Source organism: Bos indicus, chromosome 29 (assembly GCF_029378745.1).
Source record: "Bos indicus isolate NIAB-ARS_2022 breed Sahiwal x Tharparkar chromosome 29, NIAB-ARS_B.indTharparkar_mat_pri_1.0, whole genome shotgun sequence".
Taxonomy (NCBI): domain Eukaryota; kingdom Metazoa; phylum Chordata; class Mammalia; order Artiodactyla; family Bovidae; genus Bos; species Bos indicus.
This window is the reverse complement of record NC_091788.1, coordinates 5,799,765-5,818,597: the sequence shown is the minus strand read 5'-3', so window position 1 is coordinate 5,818,597 and position 18,833 is coordinate 5,799,765. Positions and strand designations below refer to the sequence as shown.

Sequence of the window (18,833 nt, the reverse complement as noted above, 5' to 3'; positions counted from 1 at the left end):
ATGTTCCTTCTATTCCTGCTTTCTGGAGAGTTTTTATCATAAATGGATGTTGAATTTTGTCAAAGGCTTTCTCTGCATCTATTGAGATAATCATATGGTTTTTATTTTTCAATTTGTTAATGTGGTGTATTACATTGATTGATTTGCGGATATTGAAGAATCCTTGCATCCCTGGGATAAAGCCCACTTGATCATGGTGTATGATCTTTTTAATGTGTTGTTGGATTCTGATCGCTAGAATTTTGTTAAGGATTTTTGCATCTATGTTCATCAGTGATATTGGCCTGTAGTTTTCTTTTTTTGTGGGATCTTTGTCAGGTTTTGGTATTAGGGTGATGGTGGCCTCATAGAATGAGTTTGGAAGTTTACCTTCCTCTGCAATTTTCTGGAAGAGTTTGAGCAGGATAGGTGTTAGCTCTTCTCTAAATTTTTGGTAGAATTCAGCTGTGAAGCCGTCTGGACCGGGACTTTTGTTTGCTGGAAGATTTTTGATTACAGTTTCAATTTCCATGCTTGTGATGGGTCTGTTAAGATTTTCTATTTCTTCCTGGTCCAGTTTTGGAAAGTTGTACTTTTCTAAGAATTTGTCCATTTCTTCCATGTTGTCCATTTTATTGGCATATAATTGTTGATAGTAGTCTCTTATGATCCTTTGTATTTCTGTGTTGTCTGTTGTGATCTCTCCATTTTCGTTTCTAATTTTGTTGATTTGATTTTTCTCCCTTTGTTTCTTGATGAGTCTGGCTAATGGTTTGTCAATTTTATTTATCCTTTCAAAGAACCAGCTTTTGGTTTTGTTGATTTTTGCTATGGTCTCTTTTGTTTCTTTTGCATTTATTTCTGCTCTAATTTTTAAGATTTCTTTCCTTCTACTAACCCTGGGGTTCTTCATTTCTTCCTTTTCTAGTTGCTTTAGCTGTAGAGTTAGGTTATTTATTTGACTTTTTTCTTGTTTCTTGAGGTGTGCCTGTATTGCTATGAACTTTCCCCTTAAGACTGCTTTTACCGTGTCCCACAGGTTTTGGGTTGTTGTGTTTTCATTTTCATTCGTTTCTATGCAAATTTTGAGTTCTTTTTTGATTTCTTCTGTGATTTGTTGGTTATTCAGCAGCGTGTTGTTCAGCCTCCATATGTTGGAATTTTTAATAGTTTTTCTCCTGTAATTGAGATCTAATCTTACTGCATTGTGGTCAGAAAAAATGCTTGGAATGATTTCTATTTTTTTGAATTTACCAAGGCTAGCTTTATGGCCCAGGATGTGATCTATCCTGGAGAAGGTTCCATGTGCGCTTGAGAAAAAGGTGAAATTCATTGTTTTGGGGTGAAATGACCTATAGATATCAATTAGGTCTAACTGGTCTATTGTATCTTTTAAAGTTTGTGTTTCCTTGTTAATTTTCTGTTTAGTTGATCTATCCATAGGTGTAAGTGGGGTATTAAAGTCTCCCACTATTATTGTGTTATTGTTAATTTCTCCTTTCATACTTGTTAGCATTTGTCTTACGTACTGTGGTGCTCCCGTGTTGGGTGCATATATATTTATAATTGTTATATCTTCTTCTTGGATTGATCCTTTGATCATTATGTAGTGACCTTCTTTGTCTCTTTTCACAGCCTTTGTTTTAAAGTCTATTTTATCTGATATGAGTATTGCTACTCCTGCTTTCTTTTGGTCCCTATTTGCATGGAAAATATTTTCCAGCCCTTCACTTTCAGTCTGTATGTGTCCCCTGTTTTGAGGTGGGTCTCTTGTAGACAACATATGTAGGGGTCTTGTTTTTGTATCCATTCAGCCAGTCTTTGTCTTTTGGTTGGGGCATTCAACCCATTTACATTTAAGGTAATTACTGATAAGTATGTTCCCGTTGCCATTTACTTTATTGTTTTGGGTTCGAGTTTATACACCGTTTTTGTGTTTCTTGTCTAGAGAATATCCTTTAGTATTTGTTGGAGAGCTGGTTTGGTGGTGCAGAATTCTCTCAGCTTTTGCTTGTCTGAAAAGCTTTTGATTTCTCCTTCATACTTGAATGAGATCCTTGCTGGGTACAATAATCTGGGCTGTAGGTTATTTTCTTTCATCATTTTAAGTATGTCTTGCCATTCCCTCCTGGCTTGAAGAGTTTCTATTGAAAGATCAGCTGTTATCCTTATGGGAATTCCCTTGTGTGTTATTTGTTGTTTTTCCCTTGCTGCTTTTAATATTTGTTCTTTGTGTTTGATCTTTGTTAATTTGATTAATATGTGTCTTGGGGTGTTTCTCCTTGGGTTTATCCTGTTTGGTACTCTCTGGGTTTCTTGGACTTGGGTGATTATTTCCTTCCCCATTTTAGGGAAGTTTTCCACTATTATCTCCTCAAGTATTTCTCATGATCTTTCTTTTTGTCTTCTTCTTCTGGAACCCCTATGATTCGAATGTTGTAGCGTTTAATATTGTCCTGGAGGTCTCTGAGATTGTCCTCATTTCTTTTAATTCGTTTTTCTTTTATCCTCTCTGATTCATTTATTTCTACCATTCTATCTTCTAATTCACTAATCCTGTCTTCTGCCTCTGTTATTCTACTATTTGTTGCCTCCAGAGTGTTTTTAATTTCACTTATTGCATTATTCATTATATATTGACTCTTTTTTATTTCTTCTAGGTCCTTGTTAAACCTTTCTTGCATCTTCTCAATCCTTGTCTCCAGGCTATTTATCTGTGATTCCATTTTAGTTTCAAGATTTTGGATCAATTTCACTATCATTATTCGGAATTCTTTATCAGGTAGATTCCCTATCTCTTCCTCTTTTGTTTGGTTTGGTGGGCATTTATCCTGTTCCTTTATCTGCTGAGTATTCCTCTGTCTCTTCATCTTGTTTAAATTGCTGAGTTTGGGGTGTCCTTTCTGTATTCTGGCAGTTTGTGGAGTTCTCTTTATTGTGGCGTTTCCTCACTGTGTGTGGGTTTGTACAGGTGGCTTGTCAAGGTTTCCTGCTTAGGGAAGCTTGTGTCGGTGTTCTGGTGGGTGGAGCTGTATTTCTTCTCTCTCCTTTCGAAGAGTTGGGTTGCTTTTCTGGGTGCCTGATGTCCTCTGCCGGCATTCAGAAGTTGTTTTGTGGAATTTACTCGACGTTTAAATGCTCTTTTGATGAATTTGTGGGGGAGAAAGTGTTCTCCCCGTCCTACTCCTCCGCCATCTTGGCTCCTCCTCCGGTGGGTTTTTCTCTAAGACTCTATACCTGATCCTCATTGCTTGCATATGACCTCATAACTTCTCATTCTATTATTCAATATACATGCACAGTGGAAATATTGATGCTAGGTTGTGGAGTTAAAGATTATGTCATTGTTTTGTACAACACAAGATTGACTAGAAAATAATAGACAATTTGTGAAAGAAATATGATATTATCTGTTAAGTTTGGGCAACTATCTCTTCAGGTTTTCTTTATTACAGTGTGTTTGCATTCTAGTCCTCAAAACATTTTTCTATTTATTCAATGATGGGCCATGACACTTCACTCAGGGAAGGTTACTAGATGAGAACATTTATGTATTTTTTAATTTTCATTGGACTATCCTTGATTTTCAAGGTTATGTTAGTTCCTCTTGTACAGTCTGGTGAATCAATTACATACATACATGTATCCACTCTTTTTTGTAAAAGATTTTTTCCCATACAGGTCATTACAGAGTACAGAAGAGAATTTCCCGTGCTACACAGTAGATCCTTATTTCTGACAGTTTCATGCATAGGAATGGGTGTATGATCATCCAGATCTTCACTTTATCCCTCCCATCCTCCACCCTGTTTCTTAGCGCCTGGAACCTTAAGTTTGTTTTCTACATCTGTGTCTTTCTTTTGTAAATAACCTCATTGGTACCATTATTTTAGATTCCACATATGGTCAATATCACAAGATCTTTACCTTTCTTTTTCTGACTCAGTCGCTTCTCTGCTTCTCTCCTGAGTTCACCCTGGACAGAGAACCACCCTCGGGGCTTCGCACAGAAAGAGGCGGCAGGTGGGCAGGTGCAATGCCGGGGAAACTGCAGGGTTCAGGAGCCAGTGGAGTTCCTGAGAGCCTCGATGAGGCCGCAGCCCCGGAATCCACATGAACCCCCTCAGGCTCAGTGGTCCAGCACTCCTGTTTCCAACACTGACTCTTGCCAAGACCCGCACATGGTGCCTGCGGATCAGAGTTCTTTTCTGACACTCGGGCCACGTCCATCGGGAGACAGTATCCTCAGGACGGCCGGAGTCTGGGGCCCTGTCAGGCACTTGCAGACAAAAAGATACTGGGGTTCCCTGGAGCAGCCCATTTAAGATCCGGGAATAGGGCCATTCTCCCATTGCCATGCATGTCCTCCTGACTCCCTACTGGGCCTTTGGGTTCCTGGGCAGACAGAAACCAAAATCCTTCCCAGAAACACGGAGTCTGAGCCCTGTGGCCGTGCAGACTTGGTGTACCTCCCAGAGCCCCTGGAACAGGTGTCTGAGCGCCTCCAGCCCCATGTGCCCACCTCGGGTGGGTCCCTCAGTGGCGGGGCCGGAGCCCACTGACCACCAGGATGGCCTGGGCTCAGACCCTGGCAGACCAGGCTCTCCTGAAAGACACGCTGCTCTCAGGGAAGGCACATCTCTGTAGAAGGAGGTGGCTCCATCAGCGATGATGCCAGAAAAAGGACTCCAAACGCCCATCTCCAGGGGGAAACCTTGACCCTGAGGTTGGGGCTGCTTGTCTCCAGCCTGCAGGTCAGAGGGGCCTGAGGACCGCTTTCTGCTCTCCCTCCCACTGCAGTGGCCTTGGAATTCTGGGCTGTAGGAGTTCAAACTATGGAGCTGAAGCCTTTATATACTGTTTTTGATTCAATATTTTTCTGTAGCAACACTTACATTTTTTGTTATATGTTTATTTTTCAAAATAAAAATCAGTAATGGTGATTTCAAAACATCACACTTGTATCGTCCTCTGAAAGGCTCACATTGTGAATGGTAATTTTCTGACTGAGAATGTTATCCAAGGGAGAAAGAGAAAAACCAGGTCAGTTAATGGCATTTCCATATCCTCAGAGAGAAAGTCTCTCTATTCAGTGAGTTAGTTCAGTTTCCCTTCTCCAAGGAAAGACAGAGCACAAAACCCAGAGAGTTCAGACTGACTTTTGTAGGAAGAACAAAAGTTATTAGTATCACTACCGCATATAGAAACACCTCCAATCACATAGAGAGAGTAAAACAAAAGCAAGAGAGGTATGTTATAAACTGTGAAGTCTGATTTAATGTCAGCCTCTTGATACTTTGGGGCTTCCCAGGAGGCTCAGTGGCAAAAGAAATCTCCCTGCCACTGCAGGTGACACAGGAGATAGGGTTTGATCTCTGGGTCAGGAAGATCCCCTGGAGAAGGAAATGGCAACCTCCTCCAGTATTCTTCCTGGGAATCCCATGGACAGAGGAGCCTGGCAGGCTATATAGTCCATGGAGTCACAGAGTCACACACAACTGAGCACGCACAAGCTCCGTTATCTTGATACTTTATTTCAGGACTCACCCAAAACATTATTTTTATCTTTTAGTAGAAAGTTTTTCTTGTGTCCCTTTTGTTAAAGGCATGGAGCACGTAGATGGCACTTTGCTATCATGTGGATATTTATTGGGGGGTTTTCTCTACCTATTACATTTTCTTTTCTTTTTTTTTTTTTTTTTTACCTATTACATTTTCAAGGGTCCAAAAATTTGATCGCACTTCATCAATGAATACAGAAAACTTCAAAAAGGATGTTCCAGATAACCATGTTCACATATCTCTTGCCTTTCAGTTACTTTATATGGATCTAATATTTAGATTCAGTATATGATCCTTACAATTATTTGACCTAAGACAATTTTAATCTTTTTTGTCAATTCTTCCCGATTTTACAAATAATAAATATTCTTTGTGCAATGAATAGTATATTCAGTTATAATACAGAGAAAATTAAAAACCAGCAATGGTGCCTTTGGGAATATAAAATCTTACCATATTATGTTTTCAAAATATAAATTATATTCAATTTAACCTTTCCTCTTTTTTTCAGACATTATTTCAATTTTCAACTCATTGAACTTCATTCCCTTCCCCTATTCCATGTCAGGTAAGGCAAAGTTTGCTGGGTTTTAGAGAACAAGCAGGCTTGCTGTGATGGAACAAGCTGAGTCACCGTGACTCCTAGAAGGAAACTCACGTCCCTCTTCTCACTTGTGGGCTTCCCAGGTGGCGCTAATGGTAAAGAACCTGCCGATGCAGGACGCATAGAGCTGAGGGTTCGATCCCTTGGTTGGGAAGATCCCCTGGATGAGGGCATGGCAATACACTCCAGGATTCTTGCCTAGATTATCCCACAGACAGAGGAGTCTGGTGGGCTACGGTCCCTGGGTTTTGCAAAGAGTCTGACTCAACTGAAGAAACTTAGCACTCACACACTCTCACTTGTTACTGGTGAGATTACTGGTTGCTGCAATTAGACTATCATATAGTTTGTGAAATGAAGATATGAAATTCAGTCCTGCAGAGTTCAGTTACTTCCAAACAACAACTTCTGGCTATCCTGGCCAGAGCAGTATGTGTATTTAGGGGGAGCTTGAGTATCCGGCTTGAAAAATAGAATGTGAGGGATTCCTCATTCTGAAGAAATATCTCCGAATGAATGCAGGCAAATTCAGAAAGGCAAGTAAATCTAGTGGGTGATAGGTCTAGATGGGTAGGTGCTATTAAAACTATAATTAGGTCATTAAATGGAGTTGTGAAATTTATACTTGGATAGTTTATTCCAAAACAAAACTCCGTAAGTTACAAAGGTGAATTCATGATGAGACTTTTATCAGAGGTTGGATTTTGGCGATTGGATCAAGTAGGTTTCAAACATTTGAATTCAATCATTGGCATCCTGATGTGTTTCCAACTCTGCAAAATCTAATCATGTGCACCTATACCTTTTCATGGAGTTGGTAACCCTATCACTTGGAAGAAATGGGCGTGGTCATTGGAGAATATTAAACATTCAGCAAGAACCAAGTTCAGTCTTCTCTGGAGCCCAGAGCTGTGGTGTGTGGAGTTGGCTGAGCTGTGAAGACTTTTCAAAGTTTCTGCCACCAGCAGTGGAGCATCTAAATCCTGAACTGAATTTGAGACTTACCCACTGAAAAGGAGTGGAAACTTCATTAACTACAACCAAAGTGAGTTCTGATCAAGGTACAATGAAATTCTGATATGTTCAGTTAAAAATAAAACTTTAATGGCAGTCCTGGACACAAAAGCTAGTTGTATTTATTCTGTCAGTACTATCTATGTTTGAGCACTTCCTCAAGCATTGATTCCATGTGGGATTTGCAGACAAATAACTTATTTTTGCCTACACGATATCAAGTAACCTCCTTATCAAATGTGGGTAAAAATAAAAAATTAGTAAATATTGTTGAGATGATGAAAGCAGTTAATCTATAGGAAAGGATTTAATTCAATGCTGAGAAATACTAGGCAACACATATTAAGTTCTCCTATTATTGTTTTAATATTATCATAGTCCTTGATGCTATCAGTCTACAAATGATTATATTCATGCTGACTATTGTTTCCTGATTATTGTGATACCTGAACATTCACCAGTTCAAAATATGACATACTATGATGATATGAACCAACCCCGGGAAAACTTGCTTTACTGAACTAGAAGTGACATTCTTTTTTTTCTTCTTTTTATCTTGAAAGGAGCAGTTTTGTTATTTAAGCTGGAAGCAAGCTCTGAACTCTTTAGGATATCAGATTAAAGCCAACATTGACTGTATGAAGTTTAAGTTCTTTGTAAACAAATTTCTTTATCTTTAGAAAAGCACTTCTGTCACTTTGATGATGGAAGGAACTGAGGCCATGAGGAGAGAAAGGAAGGGTGTGCTAGTGTGGCTTCCAGTCAGGGAGTCGTGGAGGTCGAGAGAGAGACAGACTGAGGTTCTGTGTGTGCTTCTGTCAGAGTCAGCTAATAAAGTAACTCTGAAGTCATCCCAACACTTACCCTCCATTCTAATCTTTAAGGGGCTTCCAGGGAGTTCCGTGATAAAGAGTCCACCCGCCGATGCAGAAGACGCAGGAAACATGGGTTCAGCCGCTGAGTTGGGAAGAGCCCTTGGAGAAGCGAAAGGCAACCCTTTCCAGGATTCTCGCCTGGGAAATCCCAAGGGCAGAGGAGCCTGGTGGGCTAGAGTCCATGGTGTAGCAACAAGTCAGACAGGAGTGAGCACACTCACACTAATCTTTAAGCTTCTCCATGTATTAATAATTTTAGTATGATTGAAATCCTGGTTTATTTGAAACAAAAAAGTTGCTAAGGACTCTTACTGTATTTCATCTTTTGTATAATAGTAAATCCAAGGTGTATACAGTCACCATTTCTAGGTTTGTTCTGGGGAGGTAAGCAAATAGGGAAATTAGAGTTCAAGACAGGACTTTGTCCAAAGGATTTATTTTTCCCAATGAGGGCAGAAGAAAGACTTTTTCTCTTACCCTGTCTTATTTCTTTCTTTAATTTTCAGAAACATGGATTCAGACACACTGCAGGTCTTCCAGAGTGAACTCACCTGCTCCATCTGCATGAACTGCTTCCTGGACCCTGTCACCATAGACTGTGGGCACAGCTTCTGCCGTCCCTGTCTGAGCCTTTGCTGGGAAGAAGGCCAGACTCCAAGGAGGTGCCCGGAGTGCAGGGGAATATCAGAGAGGCCCGATTACAAAACCAACATTGCCCTCAAGAGGCTGGCTTCCCTTACCAGGCAGGCCAGAGCTGACCACGACCACAGCTCTGAGGAGCAGATCTGTGTGACACACCAGGAAGCCAAAGGCCTCTTCTGTGAGGCTGACCAGACCCTGCTCTGTGGGCCCTGCTCTGAATGCCCCGAGCACGCAGCTCACAGCCACAGTCCAATACACAGGGCTGCTGAGGAATACCGGGTAGGTGATGCCTCTCAAGCAGTTTGGGATCCAGAGGCTCCTAAGTCAGAGAGGAAGATGAGGATGCTATGATGGTGATGGGGGTGGAGATAGTGGAGGTGGGATTTCTGAATGTGGATCCTCACATATAATGTGTCCTCTGAGTGTTGTTGCCCAATTGTCCACACGTGTGGAAATGCAGCATCCCGGGGCGAGTGGCACCAGGGACACAGGCTTGTGATGGGAGCTTGAGGCTTTCTTACTCGGGCTATTTGAGTCTGAGTCTAAGTATCATGGGACATGGATTCCATTATCTGTAAAGTTCCCCCAGTTCTCTAGTATACAGTTCTATTCCTTGATATTCAAATATTGGCATCAAATTAATGTGGAAAAGTCTGACAACAGCCTCCTAAGTCAAGTTTTCTGTGTAACTAATAAATGCCTTTTCTCATGAATAAGGGGATTAAATTTACAGTGTCATCTTCTGTGTCACTAAATCCTGTGGGTATTTTGCAGGAGAAACTCCTGAAGAGAATGAGCTCTTTATGGAAAATGAGAGAAGAAATCCAAATCTGTCTGAATCAGGAAGCTAACACAACTCAGTCCTTTGAGGTAAGAATAAAAATGTTCCTATTTATTTGTATAAATATTGATATAATTTTACCTTAGATTTTTTTTTAGGCCAATGTAAGTTCCTGTGAAAGGCTACTGGTCTCTTCCCTGGAGGAGTGGTTTCAAATGACTGATCAGTAATTGGAATGAGAACAGGCTAATATATGGTAGTTCAAAGAATGCTAGTATATTCAAAGACCAAGGCATGAAATGTATTCCAAGGCCACATTTTGAAGATTGGAAAAAGCCTTTTCAGACATGGGGTATAAGATGCATTGCACTAACTGTGACTGTGAAGGAGAAGAGAGGAAGAGAGTCGTACCTAGAGGAAAACTGATGGCTCAGGGGTAAAGAATCTGCCTGCAGTGCGGGCGCCACAACAGACCTGGATTACATCCCTGGGTTGGGAAGATGCCCTGGAGGAGGAAATAGCAGCCCACCCCAGTATTCCTGCCTGGAGAAACCATGGACAGAGGAGCCTGGTGAGCTATAGTCCACAAGGTCACAAAGAGTTGTGCACGACTGAAGAGAGTCAGCATGAAGGAAAAAAGAAAATACATATATTCAAAATGAGGTTTACTTCATGAAAGAATATTTAGAAGAATCAGAGAAAGGAACAAGAGAAAAACAAGACTCAGGTCGGAGAGGAAATAACTGATGGAGTAAGATCCCGGAAGAATCTTCCTTGGGAGACAGCCTGGGGTCCCTCAGATGACTTGATTTAAATAGGCAAAGAGATTAGGAATTCAGAGAAAGCCTGGGCAATAAGGACCTGAAAATATTCAAGACTCTTTGAATACATGTGGCAGTTTGTCAGGAACTTCCTTGATGACACTAAGGAAATAATATTTGGAGTTTTCTTTTGAATGTGAACATACGTAATGCTTTGGATCCACTATCTCTGCAGGACTATGTGGCCTTAAGGAAGGTGATGATCAAGCTTGAATATCAGAGGATGCTTCTGTTGCTCCGGGAGGAGGAGCAACTGCATCTGGAAGCCCTGGAGCGAGAAGCCAAAGAGATTTGTGAAGAACTCAAGGAGAGTGTGTTCAGAATGTCTCAGTACAGAGAAAGTCTGAAAGAAATGTACAAAGAGCTGACTGAGATGTGCCACAAGCCGGACATGGAGCTGCTACAGGTGAGAAAGGAGGGTCCATCCTCAGAGAGAGAAATACTCTTCTAGACGAGTGCTGTGACACTGAAATATTACCTATCCAGACAGATGATTACACAATCAGCAAGACTCTGTGACCAGGGGGAAGTTAATTTTCTTGGAGTAAATCTCAGTATACATTCCCCTAAACCCTTGGCACTCTCTGTTATCCACTCTTCCTGAAGACACTGAGGTTCTTACTGTATACAGACAAGATATTTAGAACTGGTATCAATTTTAATGCAACCGATGGTTCTTTTTATGCAATTGTCTGCTTTACCTTAATTGTTACCATAAGTGGTGAGATCACTTCCTGAAGACAGCAGTGGGCAGTGAGTGACACTGGAAACCTAGATGTTGCTGCAGCATTGTGCAGACCCTTCCTGTCCCCTTTGCTTCCTTAATGAGACCTGAGGAAGCCCATCATGTCTTAGGTTAGGGTCTGTTATGAAGATTGCTTCTGAGTGTTACTTAGAAGAGATTTAGAAAACTATGTCTTATTATGAAACAAGAATACGAATAGGAGATGGAAACAGAACTCTAATGATTAACATGATTTTTTTTTTCCTTTGCAGGGCTTGGAAAATGTGCTGGAAACGTGAGTATACATTAATGATTTTTGATTTCTGAAACATTTTTGTCTTTTTGATGAATTGGACCCAAAGTTCTTGCTTGGGACCTGGGGATTGATTTCAGGTCCTCCCCCATATCTAAATCTCAGGACAGGATTCTTTATACATAATAACATGTTATTCGCAGATAACTAATACACATGCTCCTGTACATTTTGTCATCTCTAGACAACTTTACAACATATACAGTATAAAGTAAATGCTACATAAGTCATTCCCTGGTATGTGGCATTTTCAATTTTTACATTTTTGGAAGTTTCTGGAATGTTTTGTGAATTTTTTCCACTCAGAACAAAAGCAAAGGGGAAGGAAGTTTACACTGGGAATTTGGGATTGACTGGTACGCACTGTATATGAAACATAGTTAGAATAGTAGCTCTGATCCTATGATAAAATAAAAGAATAAATAAGCAAATACATAGCCCAGAATGTACAGATTGAATGCATGTGTGAATCCACAAGTACAGAACCCTAGCATATGGATTACCACATTGTCTTTTTGGCCATTTTCTATTTTATTTCAAAAGAATTTCAAGGGTTTCTGACCCTTGGTCTCAGTCATTTCCTTTTCATTTGACTGCAATCAACTATATCTGAAAACCTGCTGCCATTCTGGGCTTTGTTCCACCTACTCAACCCATTCTCTCCAGCTTGACCACAATAAACCTTAGCGAGGGATTTTTCTAAGACATCACAGAGGAAGCACCTATCCTAGTGGATTGAAAGGTGAAAAAGGCATGAAAGAGGCATATTCCCTACCATGACAAGAGACTGTGATTTTGTTAATACTGAGCAGCAGTGACTCAGCCTGTTCCATCACAGCAAGCGCCCTGCAGGCAGGACTTCACACAGAGCACCTTTCTGCTACCCACTTCTAAGTGAGACGTTCAGGACCAGGACAGCCAGGTTGGACCTGGGTCACTTTGCTGGACTGACAAGAGTAAACATGTCTGGTCAGTGAGCACTTCTGTTTAGACACAGAATGTATCCTTGATGACTACTTTGTGAGTGAAGTCTCACAGGCTTAGCCTGAATTTTTTGCTCTCTGTAAAATACCCAGGATCTTTGAATGGATGGAATTGAGGAAGGGAATGAAGTTTAGTGAGTACAAATTTGGAATATTGTCTGAGAAAAATGGGGAAAATGAAATTTGATGTAATTTCTATTTAGTAAAATATATGGCAACATTTTTATATTCTCAAATGAGTAGAATATATTATATATGCAAATCACCAAAAGTAGGAGAATCCTGAGAACATATGGGATCCTGTGGTAAAGTCTGCTGTTTTGCCATGCTCATGTGATTAGCCATTGGTCTTGACATGGAATAGATGTCCTTTGTACAGGACTCATCTGACACAGATACAGAAGCCTCAGCCCGTGAACCCAGAGCTCCCTTCCTGGCCTGTCTCTGGATTTCTACACATGCTGAACAACTTCAGAGGTAAGAGTCAGCCTTTTGGTGATCAGGACTACATTTCATTAGAGCTTCTTGGGAACAACCCTTCTTTCATTTTCATTTTATTTTTCTTTTTTTTTTTTTTCTTTTTTGGTTATGAAGGTGGTGCATAAATTCCTGAAGTTGCTAACACCTTTTCTACCTCTATCAGTTCAGTTCAGTCGCTCAGTCTTGTCTGCCTCTTGGCGATCCCATAGACTGCAGCACGCCAGGCTTTCCCGTCCATCACCAACTCCTGGAGTTTACTCAAACTCGTGTCCACTGGACCAGGGATGCCACCCAACCATCTCATCCTCTGTCGTTCCCTTCTCCTCTTGCCTTCAGTATTTCCCAGCATCATGGACTTTTCAAAAGAGTGAGTTCATCACATCAGGTGCCAAAGTATTGGAGTTTCAGCCTTAGCATCAGTCCTTCCAGTGAACATTTAGGACGAATTTCCTCTAGGATGGACTGGCTGGATCTCCTTGATGTCAAAGGGACTCTCAACAGTCTTCTCCAACACCATAGTTCAAAAACATCAATTTTTCCATGCTCACCTTTCTTTATAGTCCAAGTCTCACATCCATACATGACTACTGGAAAAACCATAGCTTTGACTAGATGGATCTTTGTAAGCAAAGTAATGCCTCTGCTTTTAAAAATGCTGTTTAGGTTGGTCATAAATTTTCTTTCAAGGAGCAAGCATCTTTTAATTCCATGGCTGCAGTCACCACTGGCAGTGACTTTGGACCACTCCCCCCCCAATAGTCTATCACTTTTTTGTTGTTTCCCCATCTATTTCCCATGAAGTGATGGGACCAGATGCCATGATCTTAGTTTTCTGAACGTTGATTTTAACCCAACTTTTTCACCCTCTTCCTTCACTTTCATTAAGAAGCTCTTTAGCTCTTCTTCACGTTCTGCCATAAGGGTGGTATCATCTGCACATCTGAGATTATTTATACTTCTCCCAACTGTCATTATTCCAGCTTGGGCTTCATCCAGTCAAGCATTTCTCATGACGTACTCTGAATTTAAGTTAGATAAGCAAGGTGATAATATACAGCCTTGACTTATGCCTTTCTTGATTTGGAAACAGTCTGTTGTTCCATGTCCAGTTCTAACTGTTGCATCTTGACCTGTATGCAGATTTCTCAGGAGACAGGTGATCTTGTATTCCCATCTCTTTAGAATTTTCCACAGTTTGTTGTGATCCACACATTCAAAGGCTTTGTGTATTCAATGAAGCAGAAATAGAATGTTTTTCTGGAACTGTCTTTTTTTTCTTATGATCCAGCAGATGTTGGTAATTTGATCTCTGGTTCCTCTGGCTTTTCAAAATGCAGCTTGAACATCTGGAAGTTCAGGGTTCAAGTACTGTTGAAGCCTGGGTTGGAGAATTTTGAGCATTACTTTACTCGCGTGTGAGATGAGTGCAGTTGTGCAGTAGTTTGAGCATTCTTTGGCATTGCCTTTCTAAGGGATTGGAATGAAAACTGACCTTTTCCAGTCCTGTGGCTACTGCTGAGTTTTCCAAATTTGTTGACATATAGAGTAAAGCACTTTCACAGCATCATCTTTTAGGATCAAATAGCTCACCTGAAGTCCATCACCTCCACTAGCTTTGTTTGTTCATAGTGATGCTTCCTAAGGCCCGCTTGACATTGCATTCCATGATGTCAGGCTCTAGGTGAGTGATCACACCATCGTGGTTATTTGGGTCATGAACATCTTTTTTGTATAGTTCTTTTGTGTATTCTTGCCTCTTCTTATTATCTTCTGCTTCTGTTAGGTCCATACCGTTTCTGTCCTTTATCGTGCCCATTTTTGCCTGAAATGTTCCCTTGGTATCTCTAATTTTCTTGAAGAGATCTCTAGTCTTTCCCATTTTATTGTTTTCCTCTATTTCTTTGCATTGATCACTGAGGAAGGCTTTCTTATCTCTCCTTGGTATTCTTTGGAACTCTACATTCAAATGGGCATATTTTTCCTTTTCTCCTTTTCCTTTATGTACTCATCTTTTCACCGTTATTTATAAAGCCTCCTCAGACAACAATATACCTTTTTGCTTTTCTTTTTCTTGGGGATGGTCTTGATCACTGCCTCCTGTACAGTGTCATGAACCTCTGTCCATAGTTCTTCAGGCATTCTCTATATCAGATCTAATCCCCTGAATCTATTTCTCACTTCCACTGCATAGTCACAAGGGATTTGGTTTAGGTCATACCTGAATGGTCTCATGGTTTTCCCTACTTTCTTCAATTTAAGTCTGAATTTGTCAATAAGGATTTCATGGTCTGCGCCACACTCACCTCTCAGTCTTGTTTTTACTGACTGTGTAAAGCTTCTCCATTATTGGCTGCAAAGAATATAATCAATCTGATTTCGATATTGACCATCTGGTGATCCATGTATAGAATCTTCTCACATGTTGTTAGAAGAGGGTGTTTGCTATGACCAGTGCGTTCTCTTGGCAAAACTCTGTTAGCCTTTGCCCTGCTTCATTCTGTACTCCAAGGCCAAATTTGCCTGTTACTCCAGGTATTCCTTGACTTCCTATTTTTTTATTCCAGTCCCCTATGATGAAAACGACATCTTTTTTTGGGTGTTAGTTCTAGAAGGTCTTGTAGGTCTTCCTAGAACTGTTCAACTTCATTTTCTGCAGCATTACTGGTTGAGGCATAGAGTTGGATTACTGTGATATTGAATGGCTTGCCTTGGAAATGAACAGATCATTCTGTGGTTTCTGAGACTGCATCCAAGTACTGCATTTCAGATTCTTTTGTTGCCTCTATAGTCACATTATAAACACCAAGTCTGATGTTTGCCACCTGTAATTTCCTGAAAATGCAAAACCAGATACACACACACACACACACATATTTATGATATAGGATGAGCAAAGGGAGAGCAACCAGGTTGTTACTGTGATTATAGAGACTGAATATTTAGTTCTGTGAGTGACCATCAATATGTTGTTTACTCAGTTTATTTCACTCTTGAGCTTAAATCTGTCATTGCTGCTTTTAATTTACTGTATGGGCTTTCCTCGTGGCTCAGATGATAGAGTCTGCCTGCGATGCAGGAGACCCGGGTTCGAGCCCTGGGTCGGGAAGATCCCTGGAGAAGGGAATGGAAATCCACTCCAGTATTCTTGCCTGGACAATTCCACGGAAAGAGGAGCCTGGTGGGCTACACACAGTCCACGTGGTCGCAAAGAGTAAAACAGGACTGAAGGATAACACTTTCACTTTCACTTCATTATAGCTACATTTATTACACATTGTACAAAGAAGATTTATTATTTCTAAAATTAGGAATAAATGACAGAAAAATTGAAATGGGCTTTGGTAGAAGAATTATAATGCTCTCAATCTTACAACAACTTTAAGGCAAGGGATGCATGAACACTGTCAGTTAAAATATCTTTTTTGAAGCTCCCAAATTATTCACAGATGGATTTCTATCAATTCTTTTGACCTTTGAAAATGTAATAGGTACAGATAATACCCCCATAAGTGTCCATGTGATAACAAAGTACCATCTGTAGTTTCCATAGTATTAAGTACAAAGGACACAAGAAAAGTTTTCTAATATAAGAATCAATGCTTTTTGGTGAATCCTAAAGTAAACTATGAAGAGATTGACCTAAGTCAGACTTTATGCAGTTCATGATATATGTCTTTTTTTAATTTTCTCTTTGATTTGATGTACTTCTGTATGCCACAGAGATAGTAATAACTTTTATTCTTCAGAGAAGAGTCACTCTAACTCCCTTTGCTGTCTTTGTTTTGATTTCCTTGGAGAAGGAAAATTAAAAAGCTTATTTTTTTTCTAATTTTATTTTATTTTTAAACTTTACATATTTGTATTAGTTTTGCCAAATATCAAAATGAATCCGCCACAGGCATACATGTGTTCCCCATCCCGAACCCTCCTCCCTCCTCCCTCCCCATACCATCCCTCTGGGCCGTCCCAGTGCACCAGCCCCAAGCATCCAGCATCGTGCATCGAACCTGGACTGGCAACTCGTTTCCTACATGATATTTTACATGTTTCATTGCCATTCTCCCAAATCTTCCCACCCTCTCCCTCTCCCACAGAGTCCATAAGACTGTTCTATACATCAGTGTCTCTTTTGCTGTCTCGTACACTGGTTTATTGTTACCATCTTTCTAAATTCCATATATATGCGTTAGTATACTGTATTTATGTTTTTCCTTCTGGCTTACTTCACTCTGTATAATAGTCTCCAGTTTCATCCACCTCATTAGAACTGATTCAAATGTATTCTTTTTAATGGCTGAGTAATACTCCATTGTGTATATGTACCACTGCTTTCTTATCCATTCATCTGCTGATGGACATCTAGGTTGCTTCCATGTCTTGGCTATTATAAACAGTGCTGCGATGAACATTGGGGTACACGTGTCTCTTTCCCTTCTGGTTTCCTCAGTGTGTATGCCCAGCAGTGGGGTTGCTGGGTCATAAGGCAGTTCTATTTCCAGTTTTTTACGGAATCTCCACACTGTTCTCCATAGTGGCTGTACTAGTTTGCATTCCCACCAACAGTGTAAGAGGGTTCCCTTTTCTCCACACCCTCTCCAGCATTTATTATTTGTAGACTTTTGGATCGCAGCCATTCTGACTGGTGTGAAATGGTACCTCATAGTGGTTTTGATTTGCATTTCTCTGATAAAAAAAGCTTATTGTGTAGAAAGCCTCTGCCTCTCAGAGACATGGAAATTCAACTGGCTAACACAGTTTTTATTCTTTCTACAGTGGATAATGTTCTGAGTCTGACAACGATCGTTCACCATGCGATCCTTGATGATGCAAGTGTGCTGTTTGAGGATGATCACCCCATCGCGTCCAGACAGCCCCAGGGCAGATCATGTATTGTGTCCTGGGGAGCTTGGGGCTTCACCTCCGGGAGGCATTACTGGGAGCTGGACGTGGCCCAGTCTTCCAGCTGGGTTTTGGGGGTCTGTAAAAGCATCTTCACAAGTGATACCAGTATCAGTATTGGTGCTGAAGAAGCATATTTTCTGTGTTCTACAAAGGTGAACAGTCAGTATATTCTGTCCACCACCTCCCCACCCTTAGTGCAGTTTGTGAAAAGGCCTCTGGGTAAGATTGGCGTGTTTTTGGATTATGACAATGGAACTGTGAGCTTCTATGATGTTTTCAGAAGTTCCCTCATATATAGTTTCCTTCCTTCTGCCTTCTCCTCCCCTATGATACCTTTCCTTTGCCTTAAATCTCCATGAATTGTCCATTTTTTGGACCATTATTGGGGCTTCTTTTCTGGGGATATTGCTGCCCTTCACGTCATGGGAGGCCACAGGATACCTGACTGTGTCCAGCAGCACATTGTTACTTAATGTAACATAGTGAGTGTATGTTTATAAAATGGCATAAAGGTGTTGTACGCATGAATCTGTTCATTAAATTTTAATAAACATTTATTATGGAGTATTTCATAGAATATAGTCAATCGCTTTTCTTTTTAAAATAAGGATTATTTTAAACTACATTTATATACCATAAAGATCACTACTTTTAAATTACATAATCAATGGTTTTTAGAACTATACAAAATTATAAAACCAGGACTGTCTCATTGTGGGACATGTGCATGACCTCCAAAAGGAACCAATGCCCAGTACCATTTACTCACTCTCAGCATATACCATCTCATCACACTCTTCAGCAAACTTTTCTCAAGTTAGTAAATATTTTTACTACTTGAGGGAAATTCCTGTGACAGTTCAGATAGTTCTCATCTTATTTCATATTATTGTTACATTCCCACTCTCCGTGCAGTACTCAGAACAGAACATATAGAACTGTTAAGTCAGTCCGTGAAGAAACACATGAATTAAATAATTCATATAGACAAAAGCCCCAGAAAATCATGATGGTGTGATAACTCACCTAGAGCCAGATATCCTGGAATGTGAAGTCAAGTGGGCCTTCGGAACTATCACTACAAACAAAGCTAGTGGAGGTGATGGAATTCCAGTTGAGCTATTTCAAATCCTAAAAGATGATGCTGTGAAAG

General features: G+C 40.4%; 1 protein-coding gene across 1 annotated transcript; it reads left to right on the top strand.

The window, feature by feature from the left end:
• Positions 1-8,544: 8,544 nt before the first annotated feature.
• LOC109553994 (tripartite motif-containing protein 64-like) lies at positions 8,545-18,039 on the top strand. The gene is made up of 6 exons (XM_070782413.1): positions 8,545-8,955; positions 9,451-9,546; positions 10,454-10,697; positions 11,275-11,297; positions 12,694-12,775; positions 17,552-18,039. Exons 1-6 carry the CDS (start codon positions 8,545-8,547, stop codon positions 18,037-18,039), a joined length of 1,344 nt encoding a protein of 447 aa, XP_070638514.1.
• The last annotated feature ends 794 nt before the right edge of the window (positions 18,040-18,833 follow it).